The sequence below is a fragment of the Stegodyphus dumicola genome, chromosome 5 (genome assembly GCF_044657685.1).
Source record: "Stegodyphus dumicola isolate Sdum_Otavi_A_Nest chromosome 5, ASM4465768v1".
Classification (NCBI taxonomy): domain Eukaryota; kingdom Metazoa; phylum Arthropoda; class Arachnida; order Araneae; family Eresidae; genus Stegodyphus; species Stegodyphus dumicola.
The window spans coordinates 66,392,052-66,413,093 of record NC_140772.1 but is presented as its reverse complement, the minus strand read 5'-3'; the positions used below and the strand labels follow the sequence as shown (position 1 = coordinate 66,413,093).

Genomic DNA, 21,042 nt, shown 5'->3' with positions numbered 1-21,042 from the left:
TGTATTTACCAACAACGAGCGCAATTCCGTGGCCATAAAGAAATCATGAAAGTAATATTGACTATATTCAGATCGGAAAGATTAGCCACAGCAGTGATGAATACGCAGTAAAGATTAGTCTATATAAAAATTATCCCTTGACTTTCGTGGAATATTGTTTGATATTAAATTGTGTTGATATATAAAGCAAATTATCGCTGCGAATCGCTGTCTTTTAGCAACTTTTTACAACCAAAATTACTCAAAAGGGGCAAAAAAACTTTTATACAAGACTGTAAAAAGACCTACCTTTAGTATAACTCTAAAATCTATATATTCACTAAGAAAACCATTTTAAGCCTATAAGGTATTTCTCCCGTCTTCTTAGCGAGCCTTCGTGGTGTAGTAGTTTGCACGCTGGGCCGGTATCCAGAAGTCCGTGATTCGATTGCCGGCGAAGGCTTTGAAAATTTTTCATCTTTCCCGCTTTCAAAAATACTTAATGTCTCTACAGTGGCGCCCGAACTGAAAGGGTGTTGGATAATGATTCTCCTCACCCAGGATTTGGCGATTGGGTCACCTAAAAACCCCAGTCGCCCTTTAAAAGGGGGAGTATACAAGGCATTTCTCCCGCCTTCTTAGACAGCCTTCGTGGTGTAGTGGTTTGCATACTGGGCCGGTATTCCAGGGGTCCGTGGTTCGATTCCCGGCGAAGACGTTTCTAATTTTTCATCTGTCCTGCTTCCAAAAAATACCTAATGTCTCTACAAGCTATATTTGCATGGAAAATCTCAATAAAAATATTTGATGGTGTAAACGATGACAATTTGTGGGGACAAAGTTCTGCGATGATTACTTTGATAGTTAAGTAGGGATAGATGCGAAACTTTCAATGTGAAACGTATGAATCTATCAGTAAACTTCTTTATTAAGTGTCACATAAAGGAGTTACTTATTGATTTAAACAAATGTTTACCAAATTACTTACTCTGTCGACTAGACCAAAACATGAATAGTTTTGGGGCACCGTGAGGTACTTCCAGTCATTCCTTGTCATTTGGAGCTGAGCAGCAAAGATAGGTACTTCACTTTTCAGTTTGGGGAAACTTCCAGCCTCTAGCAACAGGACACTGATGTCAGGATCCTCAGACAAGCGATTAGCGAGAACAGCTCCAGCAGATCCTGCTCCCACTGCAAAAGACAACAATGAAGAAGGTGTCAGTAAAAAGCATTAGATAATATTACTATTAGGTATATAATGATTTGTGCCACAAATAACAGCTTTCCCCTCAGCAATCCTTTTAATGTACTAATTGGTGTCTTGTTATCCGCAAGAAAAATGCTTTTCTCTTGCATTTTCCTAGAGATATATTTTTGGAAGCAAGGTAAATATTATCTATGCCTTCTCCGCGATTCGAGTGTGGATCTTCTGTCTGATCGCTAATTACACCCTAACAGCACGCGCGGGGATTCGGTAATTCCTTATGCTGCTACAGAATACTATTGAATATTTTGTTTTACTATTTCAGTTCTAAAGGTATATTAGTGACATCATCTCAAAGATATAGGAATTGAAAAAAAGAAAAAAAAATTAAATAAAAAATAAAATGTCAAAAAACAAGAAGAAAATTCTTTCGATTCGAGTCTTTCATATCATTCAGTTCGACTTATAATTCAATGCACAGTAAAATTAATTTTAATTCTCGATATAAATATCATTACCTTTTTACCTTTTCACCATCGTTTTTATTCAAATGTTACTAAATAATACGCATACGTTAGGCTTTCGTTTGCTGTGAGATATTATATAATCCCATATACAGAACAAAAAAACGAATTAAAATATAAAACCCACAGATTTAGTGCTCCTGAGGTATTAACAATGCGCAATGGACTATTCAGGATCACAATATGACATTTTACCACTGCTTTTATTATTTTTATAGTAAAATTAATCGTAAGGAGGAATTTTTAGGAGGGAAACTTTCTATTATTTCTTGTAACAGCGAGTAACAAGAGTCCGTATGGCCTACTGTAAGGTTACTTATAGCAGTGGTGCAAATTATTAAAGAACATGGTATATCTTGTATTATAACATAAAAATATTCCTTGTTTTCAGTCTTCAGAATAGTAAAGTTTTTATTTCTCCTTACGTATTTTTCCACGGATGACGCCAGCCAACAATGTCATCACAAGTGTCAAGCCAGAAACTTTGCTTTCGATGTCATGAGCGTGCCCGATCATCACTTTCGGCTACCAACCGACGCGCTCCTGACCCACTACCAATGTCAAGCGGATGACAAATTCTCAGACTCATTCAAAGAAACTCTTGCAAGAGTCCTCAACCGAGACAAAGGCCATTCTTGAACACTGTGTGTAACAATTCTTCTTTCTAAACATATCGTGGCACGCCCTTTTCTATGATATTCAAATTAATCTCAAGTGTCACTGATGGCTGATTGTAAATCACATCTGTTGTCCTTCAGTTTCGCAGACATTCTCCAAAAGATCCGGGAAAGCAAAGGCTAGTAAATAATTCCGTCCATTTCTATGAAAACGCAATCCATTTCTATACAAGGGAAATGTATATATTATTCAAATTTAAAAAGAAATTTGAATTTACTTCCTCTCTAATTCAATTTATGTTCCTGCACAAATAAAATGCTACTTCTAAATGTATAACTTAAACATTATTTTACGTGAGATGCTAAGAATGTAAGATATTATTCTTTTCAATATTTTTAAAACATTTCCAAAAGCTTATAACATCCTAAATCGTTAATATCGAAATTAGGCGGTTATGCTTAGAATGTTGCGCTTAAATTTATTTTACAAGCAAGTAATGTACAATATATCATTGCTTTACATGAAACAGCATAAAAAATGGAAGAAATTTTTAAGAATTATTAGGCGTTCTACTGCATGAAAGAACAGATTAATTGATTTGAAACAGTTAAAGATAAAGGAAGCATCATTTATCAAGAGCCAAAAATTAACAAAATATATATACTTAAGATTCAACTAAATAAAACTGCAAACATTTGCTTATTAGAAAATGTCAGGATAACGACAGGGTCGGGAAAGGAAAAAGGGGCAGGAAAATAGTATCCACCTCTTCCCACACACATGCATAAGCACTTAAAGACAACTGCAGGAAATAAACAGTCCAGAAGAAGAGAAAAAAAAACAGATTAAAAAATATGCCACAGCCAAAAATATTGTCTAAGAAAAACAACACTACAAAAATATATAAAAATGAAAAGAAGTTTATATTTCAGTTGTAGTAAAAATCTATCGTAGTGACTACCTCTCTAAAAACAGAGTTTCTCAAAGCAAGCAATGTTTCACAGACCATACGTTAACGTCCTTAGTGAACTACTCTTTTCTCTGGGACTATCACCTCTATAGAAGACCTAAATCCTATTGAAATGTGAAAAACTTTCTTAAACAGTTTATGTTTTAAATTTTTCAAAATCTGATGAAGAATATGCACAAGTAATGAATGTGCTCTGAGTGCTGTAAATTTACCTTGTTTAAAAATCATAGCTGTGGAATAATTTATTTTGATTAAATTTTATCAAATGCATTGATCCTTCTTGAAGCAATCATCTCCCTAAGACAACTGCCACTGAAAATCGTTGTACTTCTGAGAGCATAATATGGAAATCTGTATTGAACATCACCTTTCTAAAATGACTACTTTAATAAAAGACTAAAATCATTCGGAATCATAAGCGGTCTTTTACAGAAAATTCCAGGCAGCTCTGTAGTGCACCTACGAATATTTTACGGAAGATTTCATGGCATGCGTTAAGTATGTACATATGTGTACATAGTTAACACGTCGCATTAAATCGGAAGAAGCTATAATCAATAAATCAGTGCAGTTATAAGGTATTTTCTCCCTCCTTTTTGCATACCTTCGTAATGTAACTGGAAGCCCATTTGACGCGTATACGGGAGATTCAATGTTCGAATCCCGCCGAAGGCATCGCACATTTTTCATATCTCCCGCATAAAAAACACTAACACCTCTACACAGTGAGCAATAAGAAGTATTACATTGACTGTCATTAACAATAAATAAAAGAACTCTGTACATTCTGAAGTCTGTTTGTCGAAAATATTCGGGATGTAGTAGCAGATTTAATATATAATAATCACCATATTATTGTACCTCCTGTACATCTATTAACAGCATGAAGTAAAAAATTCGAACTAATATCAGTGGTCAAGTGGATAATTCTATTGAACTCTGATAGTTTAAGCGGAATCTAGTCTCAGCGAATGCGCTGGCATCGTGACCATTATTCTGGTTTTCTCCGAATTCAAAACAATTTCTGTTAAAAATTCCTTCCAAAAGCATTCCGCATCTTAAATAAATAGCTGTAGTGTGTTTTGAAGAAAACCAATTAAAAGTATAAAGTTTTTTCCTATCTGAACTTATTGACATTGCCTAAACATTCATTAAATAAACAATGAAGAAAATGAATACAAGAATGATTTGCATTCATCGAATCCTAAGAAACTAACTACGACGTTTATTAATATGTGTTTAAGAATAATCACCATTCTTATTTAATCACTCCGAAAGGTATCATTAATGCTCAAATATTAAAATTCAATGAAAGTTAAGATAAAACCCTGCAGCTGCCGATGATTTTGGCTTTTTGTAGAGATGGCTGTCTTAGACAGATGATGTTGATTAGCGATGTTTGTGTTAGCGATGATGACCATATCACCTTCTAAATATGGTCTTCTTAAAACCGTTATCGTTATGAGAGGATTCTGCATGATAAAATTTTTAAAAACAGAAGGAACGTTCTCTAAGAAGACCATATACAATTTCATATTATCTTGATCTTCTGTAGAAAGCGACCATACAAAATTTCAGATTATCTCGATCTTCTATAGAAGTGATGGCTGAAAGCCGATCACTTCTACAGAACCATTCTTCTACAGCATTTAACTTACTACACTTCTGTAAACTTAACACTTCTATAACTTTACACTTCTGTAGAAGTGATCTCTTACAGCGATCACTTCTGCGGTGATATTTTGTAATCAAATTTTTTCCTTCAAATTAATCACTGTAGTAGTGATCTTTCTACTACAGTGATCACTACTACAGAGCGATCACTACTACAGTGATTAATTTGAGCATTGGTGATCTACTCTCTGATTGCTCAGAGCTATCACTTCTACAGAACCTTTCTTCTGTAACATTGAACTTACCTTGATCTCTTCTGTAGAAGTGATCGAGCTAAGTTCAATGCTGTTGTTTTTTTATGTTTAAGAAATTCTTGTCACTCTCAGATGCGGTCGCCAGAGGAAGGTGATTTCCAGAATGATCCCTGTATTCATAGAATACAAATTTCCCTCTTCCTCGTCTTCTTTTTATTGGTTGGTTATTTTATTTGTTCTATTTTCTAATTTCAATTTTATTTTATATTGTCAGTATCTTTTCCTGTCTTTTTTCCTATCAATTTTTATTTCGTCGAAGTTTCTTCTCGGTTTGGTTTTGGTTTGGTTTATTTAGTTATGGCAAAGCACACTAGAGCTATCTGCCTAAGGGAAGGGATGCTTCGTGGAGGACTTTCTAAGGGAAACTGGCTCGTATACACGTTACAAATGAGGAAAACCACGAAAACGGCCATGCAGCCAGCCCGTTAGCAGGATTCGAACCTCGGACCGAACTACCAGTATTCAGCGACTTTACCGCTCGGCCGCTGGTGGGGTCAAGTTTCTTCTCGGAATTTTTCCCTGAGATTCAATAGTAGTTAAGAAATGCGGTATAATGCGTTCTCATAATAATGCGAAATATTATAAGGGAGTTTAAATAATATATAATAAGTTTAACTTATGTTGCACTTTTACTAAGATGAATACAGGTACAGGAACTAGAACTTCACCGTTGGTCCACAGGTATAGTCCTACTACACTAACTGTGATTCTACGTCTCAGTTTTCATGGAAAACACTCCGGCGTTCTTCATCAAAACTGATGAATCCGGCTGCTGAATTCAGTTACCAGGTTTCAACGGAAATACCCATTTTTACCGCTACCAAATCCGACGTCTGTACTTACGTACGGACAGAATAAAGAACTCTTTATTCGAAAATGATGTGTAAAATTGATTCAAACGGATTTTTTTTCATGCCCATCTGTACGTACATACATTTATATGCACCTCGCATAACTCAGAAACACTTCTTTTTTTATTGCAGTGTGTGTATATATATATATGTTAACATTGCAATACACTTTCAATTACAGAAGTGTTTTAAATGGCGAAAATATTGTCAATGTCAAATTTAAAACAAAAATATTTGAGCGAATCCGTTAATTAACTGAAGTGCAACAAAATATTTTATCATTAAATTATTCAAGGAAGTCATATGATGTCCATATCAAATTGTTCAGTTTGATATGAAAAGGAATCAAAGCTTCAATCTTTATTGTTTCATGCTAAAGTTCGTTAGCAGCTGACAGTGAAAATTCTCTCCATAAGTTGAAAGAAGAATTAAAAGCATTTTTTGATAATTCAGCTAATTTGAAAGACAACTATTAGTTGAAAAAAAATCAGCCTACCTAGCAGACATAGTTGAATACCCAAATGAAATTAATCGAAAAATACAAGGATTATTTGAGAATACATTAACTTGCATTGACAAAAATGCACTAAATTCAGAAACAAAATTCAACTTAAAAAAGATGTGGGCAAAAATAGTTCCTTTGAAATATTTAATCTGTGTTTTGGAATTCGAATCCTAAAAAAGAACTACTGGAACTTTCAATTGAACATCTAATGTATGCTTTAGAAAAAAGTTATCAGTACGTTAAATTATAGTAGACATTCGATTAAGAATTGATTGAGAAAGATTGTCGAGCTGAGTTTATGTCCCATTATCTCAATCCTGGATAAATGCAAAAAAGAGTTTTCTTATATTGATGGAAAAGCTATAAACATTCTTTTGACGTTTGCGATAATAGATATCTGTGAACAGTGTTTTTATTTTATGCTCACAATCAAGAATTTAAAGAGATCATTATTCATTATAAATTACATCTAGTTCTGTCTTAGATCTAAAATAAACAGTTGTATTCACAGAAACACTCCTAAATATCTCGCTAAAAATAAGAAGCCAGTGCACGTATTAACAGCTGCAACAGAAATTGCAGACATTTATGTTAATAATTAAAATATTTATTTTGTTAAATTATTATTATACGTAGACAATGTATATTTATACTTAATCAGTAATTCTTTTGTGTGTAAATTTTAAATCGGTAATTCTTTTGTGTGCATTTAATTTTACTTTTGTATTTTCACATCATCATTTTATAAGATAGCGATTCTAAAACTTTAATCAGAATTTCATTCAGTCACATTTGGCAATTTAGTAAAAACTATGTGAAATATCAGTGGCTAAGGATGTATGCATTAGGTATTTTCATTCTATTTGTTTTATTTATTTCGTTCTTAGATCAACACAAGAAGGCGTATGTGAAGCGAATCTGTAAAAGAACTTTTATGCATTTTAATGTAAAAATGTTTGAAAGAAAATCTTATTAATTGAATCTCTAGTATGCAGAAGTAATTAATTATGTTAATAGAAAAGTGTTCTTATTTATACTCATAAAGGTGTGTCGTGATACGAAAAAAGTTGAGAAGCACTGTGATACACTTTATCTTATCCATCTCTAATTTCATTTCTATATTAGCGGTTATACTTCCATCGACATTTCGGAAGGGATTACTGTCTCAGCAGTGGCCGAGGGTTAAGACCGCTGAATCATGGGAGTTAAATTTGGTTTCGAGCCCAGCGAACCAGCTGATTACATAGTTGAATTTCATGTTTTCCCCATGTGTAGTGTCTATACGAGCCAGTTTTCTTCATAAAGTCCTTCACGAAGTTATCCTTCTCAGTAGGCAGATAGCTCTTGGGAGGTTTGTCATATTAAAATATCCTAATTTAATCTGAGGCGATTAGGCTTCCATCGAATTTTCCTGGTATTTCTGTTGACGGAGCATTTTTACTGATATGGGCCAGATCTGGTATAGTAGCTTGATACATTCTTTTGCAGAATTAAAAAATCTGATGTGTACACCACATGACTTCCTTGTGCGGAATATTAAATTATATGCATTTTTTCTTGCATTTCATTTAAACTTATTGGATTGAATTAAATCTACATCGCCGACAGCGCATAAACCACAATAGAATAAATGCATTCTTTAAAATTCACTCTAGTATTTGTTTACCATAGCGACACTCTGGCGCTAGATTCACTTAACAGTATTATATTTCGTTCATATTATAACTCATAATGCACAAAATTTATATCATTTAAAGAACAGAATTATCTAATCGTTGCCACATGTTCTATTCAAATACTATAATAAAGCTAGAATGATGTATAAAAGAAATTAAGCAAACAAAACAAAAAACAAACAGTTTTTCACAGGCCATTGAGTATTTCTCATTCAATTAATTCAGTTCTCACTTCGCGACAAGGCAAAAATACATAAAAACTCAAAATATCTGTATTAAAAATTACGAAATAAATCTTAAACACTTATTTCCTCGAAAAATTTCCAGAAAGGATTAAGCAGAATTTAATTGGCAATAATAAATGAAGGCGTTATCTTTGTTGTTGAGAAGCTAAGTTTCTCTAAATTGGCAACAAATCCACTAGTCTACTGTTTCAAATGTAAACAATCAATGGCCGCCGTAAAAAAAAAAAGGCTTAGCGGCACTTAAACAACTTTAAAATTGTTGATAATTCTAAAAATATTGCACACAGATTTACTAAACGCATAAAAACCTTAAAACGCATAAAACGCATAAAAGATAAAAACAACATAATTCAATCATTTTTAAAGCAAAAAATGTAGTATTTACAAACATATACGAGTGAAACTGAGATCACTGAGCCGGGTAACAGAGTGGATATATATATATATAAATATATTTATATACGTTTGGTGCAGCCGATTGCAACCAAAATACGAGGTGCACATCTACATGTTTTAGCAGTCCTATATACAAAATTTCAACGTTCTGAGGCTACTCGTTTTTGAGTTATGCGAGATACGTACGTACGTACGCACGTACGTACATACGTTCGTACAGACGCCACGAAAAATTCTCTTCAGAATTAATTTTAAAGCAGTTTTATAATTTTTTTGGAAAAAACGAGTCTTTTATTCTGTCCTTACGTACAGATATCACGCAAAAACATCGTTAAATTGCATTCGATAGCGGTCAAAATGGATATTTTCGTTGCAATATGCTGCCTGAAACTTTTCGTGATTACAATACTTCCTTTTCACTTCGTACAAGGAAGTAAAAAAAGAAACACATTTAATAATTAATTCAATTATCTCGAAATTTTTTATTCAAATTCCTTCATACAAATTTTCAAGGCCAATTAGTGTTAACTTCGAACACAGCGCTCATTTCTGTTGCGCAATTAGCATCGTACAAAACAGGTAACAGTTGAGAACGTTTTATCCTTTCTTGTTGTTGGCGTTGTTGTTCCCTAGAGACACAACCAGCTATGCCGTTACTACGTTCTCGAAGACTTTATAGACAGATGACTTCCAAAGTAGTCGCACAGTAAGGATGAGAGACGCGGGCTGGTGCTGGTCGTACCGAGCAGTAGCGGGCCGCCTTGCACAGTACGATCGTGGCTGTGCAAATGTGCTGGCAACTGTGTTTACTTCAAGACACTCATTCGTGGAATAAAGATTTCGGAAGGCGAAAGTTCGCGAATGCGTGGCAAGATAAAATGATCGTATGGCACCCTCGGAACTCCCCCAATAACATCATTGTTCGCTAGCCAACGTGACGTGGTACAGCCTCTTCCATACCATTCGAGGTATTTTGCAACACTTCACGGCACTTAGCTGAGGCGGGGTTGCGCTCCCAGTGGCCTTTAAAACACCTGACTTTAACACCATAATACTGATAGAGTCGTCTGAAGTGCTGCAGTCGATCATCATGGCTGCTAGCCGATTGGCATCGCATAGTGTTCAACGATGAATCCCGCATCAATCGTGGAACACATGACTATCGAACCTGTGTATGGAGGAGCCGGAGCCAGTGGTCTCAGTAAGCCTTTGTTTTACAGAGGCACACAGTTATTAACCCTAGTATGATGGTATGGGACGCTATCTCTTACTACAGCAGATCGATTCTCTGTACAACTTTAACAAATGAGCGATATGTTGATGACATCCTGTGGCTGCTTGTATTACCTTCATGGCATGAGCCGTTTTCCAAAAGAATAATGCTAGACCCTATATGCCTCGCTTGTTTCTCGGCTGTCTCCAAGCTGTTGATACTCTTCATTGTCCAGCAAGATCACCAGACTTACCGCCAATGGAACATGTATGGGATATTGCAGGCCGCCCGATTCGGGCATTTAAAAATGTCGTAGATCTGAAGTAAGTATTGAGGAATGTCTGGCAGAATGTATACAGCAGACTGAGGTTAGGTATCTTTATTACTCCTTGTCTTAACGTTTAACGTAGTGCATTAACACTAATGTTAAAATAATATTACCTTACTCAAGCTAGGTTCACATCAAGAAAATTATTCACAACATAGACAAATGCGAGGAGACTATAAGTATATCCATGATTTTTTATAAGATATCATTTTAAAAAGCAAATTGCTGTTGTAAAGGATTTTAAAATAATTTTAAATAGTATTTTTTAATTTGTTAATCTAATATATACTTCTCTTTCATTTTTCACGATATTCATGATAATGAATTCGAGATAATTCATCAACAGGCTAGAGGACCATTAAAAATTTACAGTTTGAGAATTATTCTGGAATACTACTATCTCAGTTTTCATGTTTGTAAACAAAAAGAACGAGAAAAATTAGTGTAAACATGACAACGTTTTTTCATTACTTTCAAAATGCAAATTTTTATATGATAAAGAATTATATAACAAATTTTAAAATAAGGAAAGGAATATGCAGAACATTTCAGTCACGCTAACGAAAAACACACGCTTTAAATAAAGGGGAACTTTCTTTAAGTTTAAAAAAAAAATCATGCGATAAGGAAATTTTATTTAAAAGAATTTGATAGTAGCTCATTAGAAGTCGAATTTTGATAAGACTACCTTACTCATTAATCTATCATTTCGTATGCATCGGAATTTCATGGAAATCAGATCGTGGAAAGATATCAGCGGGTGGTAATTAACGGAATTTCACGGTTCCGGTTTCCTAGAGTTGTTGCAGGAGCAAACGTGCAGTTAGGTGAACTGGGACTTTCAGGTCAAGTGTCATTGTCTAGAATATTTGTTTTGGGGGTGTGTTTGTTTCAGATTTAGGACATCGAACTTTCCCCGTTCATGTGAACGTATTTGCAATGAAAGTTTGAACAATTCTCAGTGACATTACTGGATTTGACTAATGACGGAAACATCGTTTCCATCCAATAAGATCAGTTCCTGAGACAGAATGTAAATCAGCAACTATACCTGTACGAGAATACTTTAAACTTCATATCTGTTAAGCCGAAATGAAAACAAGTAAGCATATTCATTGGGAGTTTTATACATATGTAATATATTTTAATGTAACATAATGACATATGGAATTATTTTATACATATGGAATATATTTTAATATAGCTTGATTTTTATTATATTTGAAAAGCTCTGATAAAGAATACCACTTAATAAATACTAATTACAAATCTTTAAACCAAAGGAGATGAAAGAACCTGCAGCCATTTCGGATAATTAGGTCTTTTTTTTTTTTTTTCTTTTTTTTCTTTTTTTTTTTTTTTTCTTTTTTTTTTTTTTTTTTTTTTCTCAAATGCAAAATCATTTCATTTCATATTATCGATATCTAATTAAATATACAATATTTTAAAATAAACCTATCTACTTCAGTTTTTCTATGGTGTTGTTCCACCATGCAATTTAAGTACACCATAATAAATAAACTAAAATTCTCGCAGAAGGATCATCTGTTGGGTACATTTTGCTAACAATTTTAAAATCGAATGAGAATCATTAATGGAAACGTTTAGTAAATGAACTGAGAAAATATGACTCTCCAGCAACTCTAAGTTCAAGAAATGCATTAGCATGGTAGAAATCGGTTAACAAAGTGCGGCTTAAAGAACTATACAGCTATGCTAGTTGAAGAACACAATGCGTGTGTATTTCTTTCGGGCGCATTAAACTATCTTTTATGAAGGATGAAATGAATTACGTGTAGCATAATGTTGTGCGTTCGGATAATTATGTGTATCAAGCACATAAAAATTTGTATAGCACCCTTCTATGAGAAGTTTATAAAAGTGAAGAAGTCACAGTAAGTGGAAAATTCAAAAAAGTTTAAAATATGAAGCCAAGTAAAAGCGAAGCAAAGGAAACAGGGGAAAATGCGAAACTAAACAGGAAACAAATATTTAAATAAAACTGACATTAAACAATAAAAAGCAGAGTAAATTTTGAAAACATGCAAATACGCCTGAAGAATAACCAGAAATTTCAAAATAACACCAAAAGAAAGCACATGAACTAAACAAAGAGACAGTAAACACCTGGGAGTGGCATGCGTGCATTTAAATCTTTTCTATGCATCTCAGATGTCATGCAGAGCTCAATGTAAAGAGCCTTCTTTTCGTTGGAATGTTATGGTATGAAACTTCGACGAACTACTGAATCCGTAGAATGGTCACAATTTAAGGCGTGTTCGATGAGACTGGATTGAATTCGTCTTCCTTAAAAAAAAAATGATCTAGCACGCTTTCTTATGCGTTTTGAAGGACATTCCTTATTAAATTATTACTGCTTGCCATAGTATAAACAACAGACACAATAGCCTACGCAGATATGCTTCTCAGCTGGTATCAGAGTTTTAACACTCTTGAAGTGATTGCGAAGACAGAGCATCTGCTTCGCAATTAGTTCTAGTACCGATACAGCTTGAATTTAGTTGTACAGCTTGAAATTAGTTCTAGTACCGATTTGCTTAAGCATGAGCTAATGAACCCAAAGATGCCTTTTAAATTAATTGCCAAATATGTGGTAAATGTAAGTAGATGGCTGTTCATCTCCCTGCGTAGCGTTATCTACCGTGAACACCTTCAATCCTTTCTGGACACCCAAGCTCCCGTTGTGAATTCCGAGAATAATTTTCGAAACAGGAATGTTATATAACTTGCGTTTGACACACTAAATACACTATATGACCCTTTTTTAATGTTTTTATTTTTTCGGTACTTAGCACATTTTTATACCAACAAATCGCATCGCATTAAATGCCAAATAAAACTAAATGTGCCACACATATTATGGTACTTTTATTTCTGTTTGACATGTAACGCGATTTGTTAGTCACGTTACTTATATTTAACTATGCATTAATATTTTCCATTACTAGAACATTCTTACATATTATGCAACCTTGCGAGTACTTTATGGATTACGTACTATCTACCAGATCATTTCGTCTCGTTGTCATTTGTCTCGCTGTTTTGCATTTGTTTTTGTTTCCCACTCTCGTTCATGATCACTTACTGTGTGTTCTTAAAATTATTATAATTACTGTTATGAGGTATTTCTCCCGCCTTCTTAACGTGCCTTCAAGGTGTAGTGGTTCTGCACACTGAGCCGGTATTCCAGAGGTCCGCGGTTCGATTTCCGGCGAAGGCGTTGCATATTTTTCATCTTGCCTGCTTCCAAAAAATACCTAATGTCTCTACGCTGTATTTCTGTTATAACGTTTATTTTACTTTATTAGTATAAATTTTGATTCCATAATTGGCGTAAATTATTACATTATTAGCTTTTCAGTACGTGTTATTTTCTTTACTTAGGACGTGCCCTTAATTTCTGATGCACCTTTGCCTTACACATAAGGTTTTTCATTCACAGGAATAGCCTACTTATTCTTATGCGCTTTTTGTACATATTGTAATACATTATTGCTATGATACTTACATTATATAATACGAATACCTTTTACAGTACATATTATTTTCATCTATTTGTATTTGCTTGTACCTTATTACGCCTGTTTCTTATATATAGCTTCTTAGATATTTATTTGCTAAGGGTATTGGTTATTTTTCTGCATGCTGCGTTAGGTTGTTGTTTTGGTTTTCCTATTTCTGAAATACTTACGATTCAACGGGTTGGTGTATTTAATTATGGCAAAGCACACTAGAGCTATCTGTTTAAGGGAGGGAAGCCATCTTGGAGGACTTTCTAAGGGAAACTGGCTCCTATACACGTTACACGGGGGGAAAACCACGAAAACACCCATGCAGCCAGCCCGTTCGCGGGATTCGAACCTCGGATCGAACTACCAGTGTTCAGCGACTTTACCGCTCGGCCACTGGTGGGCCGATTCAACGGGAGCTTGTATATTTCAGAATGTAAGAAATTGTTAACATTTTGATAATTTTTAAGAAGCGCATTTAGGAACTTAAGTATTATTCATTTGTTGCTTAGTTATTGCTAACCCGCTTACATCCATAAGAAATGCATCAACTATTTGATTTATAATTATAGCTGACATAGTTCAGCTCCACAGAACGGCAAAATATTTCTCTGTCATAGCGTAGGCAAAATATTTCTCTATATCATAGGCAAAATATTTCTCTATGTCATAGGCAAAATATTTCTCTATATCATAGGCAAAATATTTCTCTATGTCATAGGCAAAATATTTCTCTGGGTGGGTTAAGTTTTTATTATTAAACCTTCATGCTCACTACACAGAAGTGAACGCTCAGTCATGATTAAGGAAGCTCAGATACAAATTTACGTAATACGAATTATCTGAAATATGAATTTGGTACCTTGCATATGTGTCAAACACACACACACAAAAAAAAAAAGCCTTTTCCAAGAACACCGAAAGAATACCGCAAATCAGTGTCCTTTCACCTAAGCCGACCAGCAGATATCTTCGGCTCAAACCATTCAGCCGCTAGTCAACTACAGTGAATGTAGCAATTTTTAACACTATATTACTTAGACTAATAATAAGACAAAGAAGCTTTTTGTTTGTTTTCTTGGTCTAAAAGAAATATATTTTGCTTAAAAGATAGAAGTTTGTGTAAAATCAACTGCAAATGTTCGTTAAATTTAACAATTACTTCGTCTTTAAAAATATCAACTTATACAGAAAGGTGTCCCTGTATATTATGATAATCTGTTAAATGTTTATTCTTTTTTCTTATCCGAATGTTTTCAATAAACATGTTTTCCATACCATTTAAAATTCGGTGTCTCTCAGTGAACGATTTCATATTTCATTTTATTTACAAATACTTATGTCAAATAACGTATGAAGAATGTAATAATAATATCACTCGTGTTTTTTCATTGGTATTCATTCCCGATGCTGTTTCGCAAGAATTAAAATATTTAAAACATAGCCATCTCGAATTGGATTTTCTGTTGGAAATATACTAATTCTTTAAGACAATATTTCAGTATATATAACATTGTAATAACTTACTCAAACATCCTCAGTATCAATATACATAAGGTGATTATTTACACAATGCTCCATTCTCAGAGTACACAGGGTCAACCATTTAAGCAGAAAGAAGCAAAATAAGGTCTGCTTGCAAAAGTTTCGCATACCTTTCTATTCGTGGTATAAAAACTATAATTTTCTGTAATAGTCAAAATTATCGCTTGCAAAATACTACTCCTTTCAATTTGGATTTCTTAGAAATTTGGCGCTGTCTAGATCTTACTTGCGCTGTTGCTTCATTTAATTAGTATCGGTAATTTTTATGTATCTGTTCCAAAAGCTCAGCATACATTGCTTTTATGAAAACATCCCATCTTAATTAAGTAAACTGGAAGCAAGAGTTAAGAAATAATACTATTTTGATGAATGTGCCTGTATATTCATACATTTGATTATATATATGAGAACACATAGACCAAATAATTTTCACCATGTTCCACTTTATACGATCAATCAGAAGTTTTTAAAAATTCTCCGAGAATGTTTTGATAATATAAATTAAACAAAAAAATATTTTAAATTCTGACTTTTCTTTAAATATCAAACCATATGAAATAAATTCTTGTCAATATATGGGAAAGACTACCATACTTGTTTTACCTAAAGTGAAAAGACAAAATTTAATATTGCTGCATGCGTACGGGTTCGTAATAAATTGAATGCATAAGTCCGATTAAAAGTGAATAAAATTTATTCTTATCACAGCAAATAAAACAAAATGCTAAAATTTCTTCAGAGATAGATGTACAATATCCAACAATTACATGAAATCCATGAAATCCAGTAGCTATATAAAATGTTGAGCCATAAACTGAATCTTACAATAGTTATATTTTTAACTACTAAAACATTAAACAGAACATAATTCTAAACAGAGAAACGGAAACGCAGAGAAAACTAATCCGATCTCGCCGTGAATTCGCTACAATAAACAACAACAGTTTTCTAAACAATTGCTAAACAATTGAATTGAGATGTTTTCTTCCAGCTTTTATAAGCTTTCTAAATCACTCACAAGAATCTTCTCGTATTTTCTCGACTTTTCTGGATAGCAAAGGAGTGCAATTACGAGATATCTATTATTAAAATGTTAAATGCGCGTGCTCCTGTGTTTTAATTTTTCCGGCGTAGCTTTCTCTTCAAATAAGTCTCGTGCTGCATTGCACGGGAATATAAAATAATTTTAATCATAATTCTACTAAAAATACCAAATTAAATAAAAAATATCCCAATATATTAAATAGACAGATAGTGCCACCTATCATGGCTGTATTTTTGACAAGCGCTTAACCTGGAGAAAGCATTCAGAGCATGTAGTTGCTAAGGCGCAGCGTAGATTACCTATTCTTAAACGCTTAGCAGGTGTTAAATGGGGTTGTGGTAGAGAGACTCTCAACTCGACGTATAAAATGTATATTTGACCAATGCTAAATTATTGCTGTGAAATATTATCTCGGCTACGCGAGATGTGATACAACGTCTGGAGGTATTCCAAAATCAGGCACTGTGCATTATAACCGGGGCTGTTAAAACGACTCCCATTCTGGCAATGCAGTTGGTATCGGCAAACCAACCAATGGCAAACCTGATTCAGAAAAATGCTTTCATCCTTTTCCAGAGACTTATTCGTCTACCAAGTAACCCTCACTGGAGGAATTATGATTATAATAAACAACGAAATCTGAAGACACAACATGGCTTTTTGCAGTGTGTCTCTCACCTAGAACAATAAAATCATATAAGAACACTGAAACCGGCACTGCTGTTTTTGTTAAATCCTTTGGATTATAGATTCCTTGATGTATGGTTGGACCTGGAAATGAAAGTAGATAAGAAGGAAATGAGTTCAGAGCAAATAAGAACTACAGCTTTGGAAACAATCGAGCAACATTTTCCGGCTGAGGAATGGATACATGTATATACGAATGGCTCTTTGACCGATAGGATCCAGGGGCCTGGAGCTGGAGTTTTTAACAAGCTTTTCAGTTTCTACATACCTGTAGGGGCTTACTTTACTCACTTTGATGGAGAACTGAAAGCCATTCATGTAACTCTCAAACAATTATCATTGAGACAGAGCTCGTTCAGGAGGGCTGTTGTACTGTCTGATTCGACTTCTACAATACAGGCCATCTCTTCTTATCAAGAGTGTAAGAACATATGCGTTCAGCAATGTCAGGAAGTCATAAAAGAACTTTCCCACAAGATATCTTTTCAATAGGTACCTTCCCACTGCGTTATTTATGGGAATGAGATGGCTGATATGCTTGCCAAAAAAAGGGCTACGGTTCTCCAAAAGCCAAAAACGAATGCAAGCCTCCATTCTATTAAGCTTCTGACATCGCTAACATATCAAAAGACTTTTATTAGGCCCATATCACACGGCATTTGTTTCATACGAACAAATGTTTCGGACAATTTTTCTGCCTGGTTTACTACTGAAAGAAAGACGTGCGACTTTTTCCTGCCTTTCCAAAAAATATTGCAAGTTGTTCGTTTTCAACTAATCAGCTATCAGCTTCGAATGCTATCAGCTTGTTTGTAATGACGAACCAGTTTCCCCCTGTGTTAACCCCAAAGCGATCTATGGTGATTGGCTGTTGTGACAAAGCAGAAGAATTGTTCCAAACAGTTGTTCTTCCGAAACAAAATGACATGTGATAGCAGCCTTAGAGATTTTGCCACTCAGGCTTGTGAGAGCAAGCCTTGGAGTGTTCTCTCAACAAACCCATCTTTTTTTCCTGACCACTCGCGAACAGTTGCGGTTGCATCTCTTAGACTATTGACGGGACATGACTGTCTACAGAGTCATTTATTTCTCATTGGACTAGCTGATTCGCTGTTGTTTGTTTTATGAATTAGTGGACGGCCAATGACAGCGGAACATTTGGACGAGTGTGAAGCAATGACAAATTTTTCTTGTAGATTTCAGCGTTATTGGCAAGCAAGGAGTTTAATGGTCTAATGGCCAATGTAACTGGCATTTGACAAATAAATATATTAAGTGGTAATGACAGTCACGTTGCTTAGGGAAAACCCAACGAAGCTCTTAACACATCTTTCAGTTTCAATAATTAAAATCAAGAAGTACCATAATGCTAAGGGATTGATTAGTAGCAAGCTAAGTCAGTATTAATCCATAGTATCATTGATAAGCATATTTCATTTATGCAGTGCTTTTCTCTTTGTTTAGAAGAGAAATTCAAAAGAAAGTGCTGTTAAGTTGATACTGAACAGAAATTTCATATTTAACAAATAAACAAATTGGTATAATACGGTCGTAAATCAAAATGTTGTTTAAGGATATACCGGGACATAAAGGTCTCTAAAATTTTCTGCTCTACACTCGAAACAAATATTCAGAAATATAATAAAATAATATCAGATAAATAATGAAAGATTCCTAAAATGAAGGTGTGACCCTCAGTTTTGTTCTGATGGGAGTATTCAAAAAGTAAAAGATGAAGACTCACCCCAGAGTCAGGTATGAAGAATCCTTTTATTACAACCAATTAATAAGATTTCACCAGGATGAATACCCCAGAACTCTTATATACAGTATGTTTATATATAGTTCTTTACGGAATACATATTTAGAATTGTACCTTATTAGTAAAAGGAGGGAGGGATGTAGCAACTTCACGTTGACTTTGCGCAGAGAGCTACTACATTGATAGAACAAATAATTTGCAGGTATTTAATGTATAGAGACATTAGGATTTTTTTCGAAGCAGGCAGGATGAAAAATTAGCAGTCGCCTTCGCCGGGAATCAAACCACGGACCTCTGAAATACTGGCTCAGTGTGCTGACCACTAGACCACGAAGGCACACTAAGAAGGCGGGAGAAATACCTTATATACTCCCACTTTTAAAATGCGACTGGGTTTTTTGGGGGGGACTCAATTGCTAAATCCTGTGTAGAGAGTCATCATCCACAACCCTTTTTTACTTCGGACATCCCTGTAGAGACATTAGGGTTTTTTTCGAAGCAGGTAAGATGAAAAATTAGCAACCGCCTTCTCCAGGAATCGAACCACGGACCTCTGGAATACCGGCCAGTGTGCAGAACCACTACACCATGAAGGCACGCTAGGAAGGCGGGAGAAATACCTCATAAATGCAGTGAGAAAAAACAGCATATTGCAATCTCATGGAGCAATATGAAGAGACAAAAAGGAAAAGGATAGGTTTTAAAAGTTTTTTAACATCAGTGCTACACTATTCTTTTAATTACATTCTTTTGAACAGAACTGACAAGATTTCTTGTCATAATTTGAGCATTAAAAGTTTAATTTTTTTTTATGTGGCATTCATGTTAACGTTGCTAGCATAATACTCAGTTAACAAAAGTATATTCAAATATTCCGAAATGATGGAATTTAGTTTTAAAAAGTAGTATTTAAATAATCTTAACGAAAATTAAAAAAGATATTTATTTTTCAAAATGTGAAAAAGCGTAAGTAGCCACTAAAATACAATAAAATGAATTATTTTAAACTAGAGCCTGCATTAAGTAATTTTTAAATATTTTTCTTCCAAAACAAAAAAAGTTGCGTACTCACCAATAATATAGTCATACTCGGAATCAAAACCGATGCTCGTTCGAGGAACAAAACTGTTTTCGGATATGAGGTACAGCATAGTCAGGAGTGAAAACAGAGAAGGTATAACAGACAACAGGACGGAAGCCATTGGATTAATTTCCTTTCCATAATCCGTATCTATAAATGATCGTCTCTTTTAAAAGACAGTGTCGTTCAGAAGCCCGAGCGCGAGAGCAGACGTATACCTTGAGGCTGAAGATGAGGTGGAGAGTGAAGAGACGATTCTTCTCTAAAAACTACTGTACTATCCGTCAAATGTCGCCAAAATCAGCCAAGCAATTTGTCGCCAAGTGAAATTCCGCCTCTCGCCCGGATGAAAGTGTTAGTATTAAAATAAAACCATCAGCGCGAGCAAAAGATAACCATCGATTCCTATTCCATGTTTTTTCATCACAATGGTTATTATTAATTCTCGGAACCAAGATATAAGAATATTAAAGAATAGAATCACATCAGAGCGCGACCAAAAAGAATATTTGTTTATGAATGCTGTGAATTTTACTTTTCTCCCCCGAATGTCCGGTAAGTGATGCACTTACTAGTCGAGCTGATCTTTGGGTAGAAGATGTCCGCTGAAGAAAACATTCCACTAATTTGCTTTTAAAATACGACTCAGGACTAAGAAGTTGACAAAATGTTTTCGATATATATTTATTCTTAGCACATTTCTTCTCTGTTGAGAAATATGCAAATTTTTATTGAGATCCTCATAACATACAGATGGAAAGATTTTACTTTTTCAAATGTAATTTATAATTGTTTTTAAGTTTCAGAAGTAAGGTTAGGTTAAGTTACGTCGTTTGAATATAACAACGTATACAACGGCTTAAGAGAATACATACTTTCATGGATGACTTTCTAAAGAAAATAGCTTGAGTTCACGTTACCCAAGCATGAAAGCAAACCTGCAGCCAGCTTTTTC

The 21,042-nt window shown here is 34.4% G+C and overlaps 1 protein-coding gene across 1 annotated transcript in view; it reads right to left on the bottom strand.

Moving 5' to 3' along the window:
- Window positions 1–20,317, bottom strand: part of LOC118197573 (glucose dehydrogenase [FAD, quinone]-like) — a 55,077-nt gene extending 34,760 nt beyond the window's left edge. Inside the window, exons 1-2 of the mRNA XM_035369103.2 lie at window positions 20,079–20,317; window positions 968–1,170 (exon numbers count right to left, since the gene is read on the bottom strand). Coding sequence (XP_035224994.1) covers window positions 968–1,170; window positions 20,079–20,208 — 333 coding nt within the window. The 5' untranslated portion in view covers window positions 20,209–20,317. The remainder of the gene's footprint in view (window positions 1–967; window positions 1,171–20,078) is intronic.
- Window positions 20,318–21,042: the final 725 nt, after the last annotated feature.